This window comes from Montipora capricornis, chromosome 5 (genome assembly GCF_036669925.1).
Source record: "Montipora capricornis isolate CH-2021 chromosome 5, ASM3666992v2, whole genome shotgun sequence".
Taxonomy (NCBI): Eukaryota; Metazoa; Cnidaria; class Anthozoa; order Scleractinia; family Acroporidae; genus Montipora; species Montipora capricornis.
In genome coordinates, this window is record NC_090887.1 from 1,619,894 (window position 1) to 1,629,893 (window position 10,000).

Below are 10,000 nucleotides of genomic sequence, written 5' to 3' on the forward strand. Positions count from 1 at the left end.
AAAGCACTGAAGAAAACTCTAGAAGAAATCGATCACTCTGAGCCAGTTGCCCGTGACCCAGGAGTCGGCCTGTTTGATTTAGTTTTCGTGGAAAATCACAGGGTACTGGACACTGTCGACAGCGAAGAAATCGGCTTATTAATGAACTCTCGCCACCAAACAAAAGCAAGCGAATCTGTCGCTGAAGGCACAGGACTAAATGATGGAACTGTTAGGCGTGAAGGTCAATTTCGCTTAACTACAAGAAACTCTTTAGGAAAACAGTGTTACAATAAGCTGGATAATGTAGCAGTAGAAATGACAGATGAGCGCGGTGAAACATGCGTCGCAAATTTTAACGTAAATGATAACAAAGACGGGATTTACAATGTTAGCTATTTGCCAGAAGTTGAAGGTAAATTTAATTTGTCAGTTCAGGTTAACAGGGAACACGCTCGTGGGAGCCCTTTTATGATTATAATTAAACCGTTTAATTTCAAACCTGTATTATGTTTTGGACAACGAGGCTCGGTTGATGGGATGTTTGAGCATCCTCGAGGGGTGGCTGTGAACAGCAAGGATGAAATTGCAGTGACATCCAACCACAAAGTTCAAATCTTCAATAGTAAGGGGAATTTCATGAGATCCTTTGGCAGAAGTGGTAGAAATCCGGGAGAGTTAAATTATCCCCATGGGATAGCCTTCGATAAAGCTGGAAATGTGTTAGTAGCAGACACACATAACCATTGCATCCAAGTTTTTAGTGGGGAGGGGAAGTACATCAGCATGTTTGGAGGGGAAGGAAACCTTGATAGGCAGCTCAAGCATCCTTGGGGTGTATCATTGGATTCCAATGGTAATATTATCGTTGCTGATTCAAGTAACAATTTCATTAAGATCTTTTCCCCTGATGGGAAGTTTCTAAAGAAGATAGGTGGGCCTGGCTATCTTTGTTTTCCTGTTGATTGTGTTGAGTGGTGCGATGATCTCATTGTGTCAGACAATAAAGATCATTGTATCAAAGTATTTACTAAGGAGGGGAAATATAAGTACCAGTTTGGAAAGCAAGGGAAAGGGGATGGGGAGTTCAATTGGCCGACATTTTTATCAGTAACTAAATCAGGCCATGCTGTTGTCTGTGATCAAAGCAACCATAGAGTGCAGGTGTTTCAACTGCCGAATGGCAAGTTTCTTGGTAAGTTTGGCACACAGGGAAACATCTTAGGAAAGTTCTATTCTCCATTTTCAGTAGCATTTCTGAGTAATGGTCAAATTGTTGTGGCGGACTGGTGGGAACATCGCATTCAAATATTTGAATAGAGGGTCCGGCTCTGCTCAGGTCGAATTGATAAATATTCAATACACCCATTTCAGTAACTCCCAATCTGGAGGACAAAACAATGGTTTTTTTGTCCCCCGAGAAAAACAAACCTTTCAAATGCAAAACAATCTTATTATTTTGTCCTCCAGATTGGGAATTAAGTGAAAGGGGTCTATATTGACCTCTTTAGCTTGTACATTTTGTTTTCCCATTTCAGAAACACGTGATGTTATTCTAAAGAACGGTTACTCTCAAATGTCGTCTTATGCAGTGCTTATGTACGAATAACTTGCTAAAAAACAAAAGGGGAATTCCCTTGAGAACATCACGTGGCCTGAAACAAAACGTACAAACTAAAGAGGTCAATTAGCTATGATTTCCAGATGAAAACGTCATCACATTGGGCAGCCCCACAGCGTATTTCAATGTAAATATTAGGGCGCGTTCGATTGACCCTATTCCGGAATAAGAATACGTGGAGTGATGATTAAAACGGTATGTTTGGCGCGTTTCGGAGCAGCAAAGATAATAAAAATATGTTTAAAATAGCATTTTAGCAGATGTTTGACAATTTTAATGTGAATCTCCGTAAAAACGAAGGATTTCTAACTGATATTCTATGTATTCCTATTCCGGATTACGGTCAATCGAGCACACCCTTAATAAGTTGATTACTGTTTGTGTGTTGCACATATTGTTTTACCCTCACACTGAATTGTTGTATCTATTGTAAGCAAACGAGCTAATGTATTAGACATGTGAGTTAACAATATGTTTATTATGGAAAGAAAACCGCGTAAAGTAAAATAAACGTGTTTCACACATGTATGTCTCTAATTTAAAGTTCAGTCTTGTTGGAAGTGTATTGATTCCGGTTTATTTCAACGCCTTTAATGTTATGGTTATCCTTGGACCATACCTACGAAGAAAGACACACCAATTCGATAGTGTTTTCGAGGAATCCGCTGCTCACTCAGTGCTACCTGTTTGATTTCCGTTTTTTTCTTGAGGTCTTGCGGTGCATTCTGGGGGTCAATTTTCGAATTTCGTACTCTCGCCTCAGTTTCTATAAATGAACCCGTACCCACCCCTGAAGGGTGGGTAATCCGGCTCTCAATGCTAACCCCAGTAACGATAAGCTGTTGCATTATTAATTAGTAACTGCTACTTTTAGCCTTTTGCTAAGTCTCGGTCCCAGACCTACAGAAAATTGTATATAATAACTTTCAAAATCATAACGGTTACTTTCGAAAATGTATGTTGTAGCATACGAAACGTCAAGTTTATAAAAATGCATTGCTTCACAATGTTTATCACCGCGAATTGTTTCTTTTATTTCTAATTAGTCTAAGAATTTGTTCAAATTCGCCCTCCTAAGGGTCACCTAAGTGATTAGCACACAATCAGGGCACCTAAAAACATATCTAAAATGAGGAATTACTAAAATTAAATGCACTGTCTAAATTTCAATTCATTTCATCTCCTTCATCATTATCTGTAAGTCAATAATTCAGATCAAACTCTTAATTGAATTGATTTTTCCCGCCAAGCTTCACACGCACAGTTGCCGCGACAGCCAATCACCGGTCGAAGACGGTGAATTTACTTAATTAAAATTTTACTTAATTAAACTCATTAACGTTGTCATGTGATATTTTCGTTTCCTAAAGTGCTACTACGACCAAAAAACCAATTCTTTTTTTTCTGTGCATTTCAAAACATTGTTAACTAAACACCAAGTGACCCAAATTTTGAGCCTTGGCTTTCAAAAAGGCAACTGTTCATGTTAGTGCAATCTTCCTATTTAATGGTCTACCATTACCAACTTTAAAATCTTGAGGGAGCTGGATCGAGGAGAAAATGGTGTTAAAGACTCACTAATTTGCTTGCAATGCGTGTATACGCGGCTGAATTAATATGTAGCATGGGAGTTTGGGCTTTCAGACCTTTAACTCGTGTTTTGCATACGTAATAAGCTGAAATTTTAAGCGAATAGCCCTCTTTAGCTTGTACGTTTTGTTTTCCCATTTCAGACCACGTGATGTTCCCAAGGGAATTTTCCTTTTGTTTTTTCATAAGTCATGCATACATAGTCACATGCATAAGACGACATTTGAAAGAAACTGTTCCCTAGAGTAACATCACGTGGTCTGAAATGGGAAAACAAAACGTACAAGCTAAAGAGGTCCATTAGTAAATGTCGTCACTTTTCCCTAGTTCCAACCCTCTGAGGTCCAATCGATCAGTTTTGAACGTGAGTAATGGCGGACCTTCCATTCAAAGTAAACAGCCTTTAGATAAAAGTCAAAGCTCAAGATTTTGTCAGTCAGGTGTTAAGCAAACACACTTACAGAATCTGAAGAAAAAAATGAAGTGATTTGCTGGGAAATCGAACCAGGGACTACCAGGATCAAATTAAACGAGTGGTCAGAATGAACCCGGGATCACTAGATCTCAAAGCAAGCGCCCTAACCACTGGGCCACATTGCGTCCCTATTTCTTGATTTGCATTTGAATTGATATCCATGAAACACAACATCTTTGCAAAGCTTAAACTGTGACTATTTTAGCTTTTTTCCTCAGCTAAGAAAAACGATAATTTGTCTCTGAGCATGCAAGAAATTTGCTAGTAATTATTCAGCCTTTGCCTCCGGTTTTTTTCAAGGCGATCGTATTTGCTTCCTCAGTGCCTTACCACATGACATAGGAGCGGATTAACTAGCTTTATCGTCCCGTGTTGACGATTCACGCGAGTCCTTCCTACACGCCATTTTCAAAACAAACAAACGAACAATCGGGTGTCTTAACAATCTGACGGTTTTAACGGCAGCTTCTGCAAGTACCGGAGCAGAAATTACGTAAAACAAAAGAACAAAGGACAGAAAACAAAACAACTCCAAATAAAGACTAATCCCAAGTTACCAAAAACACAATGCTTTCCGGTACCTACAGAAAGACCCGTTTTAACATTGCAGAACAGAAGACGTCCTACATTGCTCTGGTTCATAACTACCACTCCTTTGCAAGTTGTCCGCACTGCTTCGTGATCTTAGCCAAGCCTTTAAGTCAACAAAGTTCACTTCTTTGACCTTTTTTACTGCCTAAATCGTGTTATATTTGAAACCTCATTTGAGCGTGACAAACCAAAACAAAACAGTAATCAATAGCCACTTTTAAACAGTGAGCGCCTGAATTGGTTAACGCATTGCTGATTCCTTGAAAAATGACGATACAGCGCAGACAAAGACGCTCAGATCTCGAAGGCGTTATGTGGATATCTAAAAATTGCTTCATACTCACATAAGGTCCCCAAAAAATCACTGCCTCGTACGCTTACCACTCAGCGACGTTTTCTTTATACTTTGGTTTCTTCTTATTGTGAGGCGCATTCCTAAGAATCAGAAACCGAAACAAAATAATCAACAAGCTCTTAAACTAGGGCGCCTGCATTAGTTAAGGTTGACACAGATTCCTACAAAAGCTGATCATAAAGCATGGAACAAAATACACTGAATTCTCGAAGGCCTGCCGACACAACATGGATATCTAAAAATTGCTCCATAATCAATCAATCAGTCAATCTTTATTTGCCTCAATACTAAAAAATATAAACTTTAAAACATACAGTTAGTGGAGAGGAGACCTCTGGAAAACCATAGGGCTTATGCTGAGAGGTCTCCTTGGTGATTTGAATAAGAAATCAACTACAGCAAAAGGTGAGCGTAGAAAACAAAATAAAAAAAAAAACAACTGCTATTTTCATGCCTTCATAGTTTATGTTACTTGCTTTTATCTTTAGTAACATTTAATTGTTAATGAAATCTTTTAAAGGAAGTTCAACTGGAAAGAGATGTAATTGAAAGTGGAAAAGCATTCCAGACTTTTGGTCCTTGACAGAATATAGTGAACTGGTTAATGTTTGTCCTGCACATATGGAGCCTAAGAAGAGATAAAGCTCTAGTGTCATAATTGTGTATTTGATTGTTTTTCTTTGACATTCAAGGACTTCTTAAGGACAAGAAATTATGCGGAGACAAGTCTGAACTCAAAAAAGAAATCAGAAAACTTAAGAATGGCTGGTTCCAACAAAAGGCATGTCTGGCAGAACAATGTGCAAGAGAAAAGAACCATAGAGAATTCTACGCAATTCTCAAGGCTATCTATGGGTCCAAACCTCGAAATCTTCACCCAGTGAAATCAAAAAGTGGTGCACTTCTCTCATCAGCAGAGGATATCAAGAAGAGATGGGTTGAGCATTTTAATGAACTCCTTAATCAACCAACAAATGCTGACTGGGATATCCTCGGCGAGATAAAGATACATCCAACCCTTGAAGAACTTGACGCGCCAATAACAATGGCAGAAGTTGAGACAGCAATCAATAACACCAAATTTAGAAAGAGCCCAGGGCCAGGTGGGATTTTACCGGAGATCCTTGCACATGGTGGCAGTGCTCTGCGATCCTTCCTGTTCACCATCTTCAATCTTTTGTGGACAACAGAAGACTTACCATCTGATTGGATCGACGCAATATCTGTATCCTGTTCAAGAAAGAGATCGCAGTCGATGTGGAAATTACCGCGGGGTGTCTCTGCTCAGTGTCGTTGGAAAAGCCTTTGCCGACATTCTCCTACAGTGACTCCAGTATCTGGCTGAGTCAGTTTTACCCTGAATCCAAATCAGGCTACAGGAAAAACAGAGGCACTGTCGACGGCATTTTTACCCTGCGCCAAATAATGGAGAAAAGCAGAGAGCAGGAGCAGAACTTGCATATTGCCTTTATTGATTTCACCAAGGCCTTCGACTGTGTAAATCGTGAGCTTCTTTTCGCCATCTTAGAAAAGCTTGGCTGCCCTGCCAAACTCAGTCGCGTGATCAAGAAATTATACACGAACGTACATGCAAGACTAATAATTGATGGAGAGTTGTCTGAGCCTATCATGATCAAGTACAACAGTGGTGTTAAACGGGGCTGCAAGCTAGCTTCCACTTTATTTGCTATATACGCAGCTGTACTGCTCCTCCTTGCATTCAAAAACGTCTGCCCAACATATAGCATCAACATTCGTTTCAGATATGATGGTGACATATTCGATCTTCGACGTCTGAAAGCTAAAACCAAAGTATTAACCAGCTATATAAGGGAAGCCCAGTATGCTGACAACATAGCTATCTTTTTGCAACGATGCCACCTCACGTCAACATCTTCTCTCTTCTTACAATGGCCTAGCACAGAAAATGGGTCTCCGAATTAACACCAAAAAGACACAGACCACGAGCATAAGAGAGTACGCTGACTTACATGGAGAAAAACTGACAAAAGTAGATCATCTTGTTGAACCTTTGCACAAATCAAAGTCTGGTAGTGGGTTATTCTGTTCTACCCTAAGTAACCTGATTATGGTAGGATTACCTATCAATCTTGATGTTCTTCCTCTAATAGAGTGGAAATTACATCATTGACTTGAATGAAAAACAGCAAATGCAGAATACAACACACACCACACATGTTATGTACAGAAGTAGATGTCTGGACTTTTAGTTTTCCTGCAGATCATGTGCTTTAGGTTGAATTCGAAAATTTTAATTTAATTTACATTCACCCCAAAACATAGTTGGCTGACTTGCCTACAAGACTTCTCTGTCTTGTAATTAATATTTTATTTATTTCCGTTTTGGCAAGTTGGGTGATTACTTTTGCCTTGCCCAACCATTGTTACGAGTAGCTTTGTAGTTATTAATTTGCAGGGAAAGCTATTAATATTGTGTTATCAGTTTACACTGTTGATGAATAATAGTGTCGATGTTGTCGTTGTTCTACACTTCAGGATTCAATGGAGCCAAAGGCAATAGGCTAGTTTCAAAGTAACAATCATTCCAGGTTCAGAGGACTGGAATAATAATTGTTTGAATTTTCGTTTGTTCAAAACGGTGGATTATTCTCATGAACCTCAATTCTGTCCTTTTCTTCTCTCTCAAATAAGTCGAATCTAGGCTATTTAACTCAATTATTCCATGAGCGCGCGTTGGATATGAGATGGTAGGCTGATTTAGCAACAGAACGGGAACGTCAGTGGCGACGTCGCGCGCAGCAAAACTACCAATGAGAATTTAGAATAGCCAACGAGGCGCGTAGCACCGAATTTGCTATAACCAGTCTCATATCCAACAAGCGCGTATGGAACAATTGTTTTATTAGTTTCCTTAAACTGCTAAAGTTTAGAATGTACGAAATACGAGCGAAAAAAGAGAGCAAATCAGAGCGAAATCGAAAAAACTTGATGAGAAGTGATGCGATGTTGTGTAAGATCTTGTGGTCAGACAGACGCAGGCTCATCACCAAAACATTTGTTACCTTTTCGCGTATGGCTGGCCACGGCCTTCGCGCCTCCTGCCTTTTCGCCATTTTTCTACTCTTGTATTCGCATGGCATTGTTGAAAAAGGTTTCTACGTGTGGCTAAGAGTCTTTTCCACTGACTTATCGACTTTACAATCAGTTAGAGAGCTGTCCTTCCGTGATTTTCCTACAATTTCTTCTTTAGAACAGCGTCATTTTGTTTTGGATGATAGAGCATTACGCAAGATGAAGCGCTGTCGTCGCCCGTGCGTCTACTATGCAAATACCACGGGTTCATTCCATTGCCAACTCGAGGGTGATCCATTGTTTAAACTGAATCCTGGGGCCCGTTTCTCGAACGCCCCGTAACCTTTTCGGGCCCGAAAAGCCATTTGTGAAACTGTCTACCGCTTGTTTTGGAAAGCCGATGTCTTGACATCTTTTCAAGGTAACAAAAAGCAAAATGTCTGCGAAGTTTGACGATTTAAATCTTCTCCGTTCTTGAGATACAGAGCGAATTGTGACACCTGAAAATGGCCCGTAAAGTTTCGGGACTCTCGAGAAACGGGCCCCTGGACCTACAAATATGTCAACAGCTACCTCAAATGAGGTTGAGGCTTCCGGCGGTTCAGTGCGTTCCTCTGGGATTCCTGTTCACATTACCAATAGACCGAGCATGAACAATAGTAGGCAGCTTACGAAACGACGACGTCGACGGCAACAACGACGCTACAAAACAATAGCTTTAGTGAGCAAAAACAATGGCTCTGCACGCTCTGCACGTGCGTTTTACATTATGGTACATTTCTTTGCCGTCATCTCCTAAATGACGACGTGAAATGACCAAATTCAAGGTTCTGTGGAGGACGTTAGCACATGACGATGAATTTTCAGTTCTATCTCTACGCTTCCAACTCACTCATACCAGTTTAATTCCTCAACAGTTACTACACATTTTTAACGCGAAACGACATGAAATAGCTTCGTAGTGATATGAATAACGCGAACTTGTATTTTTAAATGAAGTCCTCGTAGCCGTCGTCGTCCTCGTTGCGTAAGCTCCCTACTTAGTTATTGTTCTCGGCGTCGGATCGAATACACGCGTAAGTGCTCCAACTTGATCAAAAAATAAATAAATAAATAAATAAATAGGTCTTTATTGTTTTTTAAGCAAAAATACATGCTAAAACAAGAACAGTTACATTAAAAATAGCCGAAAGAATTAATTAGAATTACAAGGCTATCGACATTACATTAAATAGCTACTCTATATTTTAAAAAAAGCCTGTTAAAAAAACTATTTTTAAAACGCTGGGTATTAACCCTAGGGAGTTGACTACTAGGAACTCGGAGGCGTGCTGAGCTTTCTTTCATTTTGGGGACGGAAGGGTACAGAGGGTGACCGGGCATACCGGAGATCTTCTTGAATAGTGAGCGATCAACCTCTTCTAATACGCCATATATGTCAATTCGGTACGAAACATATTTGCGTTTAAAGCAGCGCTGTAGAAAATTCTGAACCGTCGTTAATTCAGGTATTGAGGAGGCATATACGGGTGACCGTACGTTAGCTTGGGTAGAACAATTGATCTAAAAACGTAATCTACGTCTGGTTGTTGGTATCCCTCTTTACGTAAACATCTTATCACATAAAGACACTTGTTGGCCTCCTGCAGCTTAACCTTAATATGCTCGTTAAATCTATGATTACTTTGTAAAGTAACCCCTAACACTTTTAAACAAGAAACTTGCGTTATATTGTTCACAGAGTCTATATCAATAACAAAGTGTCGAAACTTTGTTTGGTTAATGCGCAGTCGCTCAGAAATAAGGCTGCCGACTTCATTGATTATGTTGCCGAATCAAAATTTGATCTCGTTGCGTTAACTGAAACCTGGTTCACTGCAGATGATGTTCCGCATGCTGCTCGTGCTCTGGCCACGCCTGAGGGCTACAAGCTTATGGAACAGCCTCGGGTTAGTCGGTATGGCTGCACTGGAAATTTAGCCGAAATCCATAGTCAGTTTAATAATTCTTTTTCATCACCTTACAAAACTGAAGGAGACTTGAACAAGCTTTCTGGTTTATATGACCTGGATTTGTTTTCCTTAAATACAGCCTTAGGTGATAACATCAACTCGGATAATCAATTTCCCTGCAGAGTAAACAGTCCATACTACCTCCCGTATCACATTTTCTCAAGGGCTAACACCCGATATTTCTCAATTGAGAATATAGTACCTTAGTAAAATGATCGTCTGGGCCTTCTGATGCCGCTGTTTCCACCAAATGTCTAGAACAGCCAATGAAATCTCCACACACTTTCAGTAAATTAAGATCTAAAATTTCCTTAGCTGACTCT

At 39.9% G+C, this 10,000-nt stretch overlaps 2 protein-coding genes across 2 annotated transcripts in view; both read left to right on the forward strand.

Annotated features, from left to right (window-relative positions):
- LOC138049052 (tripartite motif-containing protein 2-like) overlaps window positions 1-2,138 on the forward strand; it is a 3,429-nt gene extending 1,291 nt beyond the window's left edge. The window contains exon 1 of the mRNA XM_068895162.1: window positions 1-2,138. This exon is cut by the window's left edge and continues 1,291 nt beyond it. Coding sequence (XP_068751263.1) covers window positions 1-1,299 — 1,299 coding nt within the window. The 3' untranslated portion in view covers window positions 1,300-2,138.
- A 2,826-nt stretch (window positions 2,139-4,964) lies between these two features.
- LOC138050131 (uncharacterized) lies at window positions 4,965-5,956 on the forward strand. Its single transcript, XM_068896596.1, has 2 exons — window positions 4,965-5,016; window positions 5,304-5,956. The coding sequence occupies exons 1-2, from the start codon at window positions 4,965-4,967 to the stop codon at window positions 5,954-5,956; spliced, it is 705 nt and encodes a 234-aa protein (XP_068752697.1).
- Window positions 5,957-10,000: the final 4,044 nt, after the last annotated feature.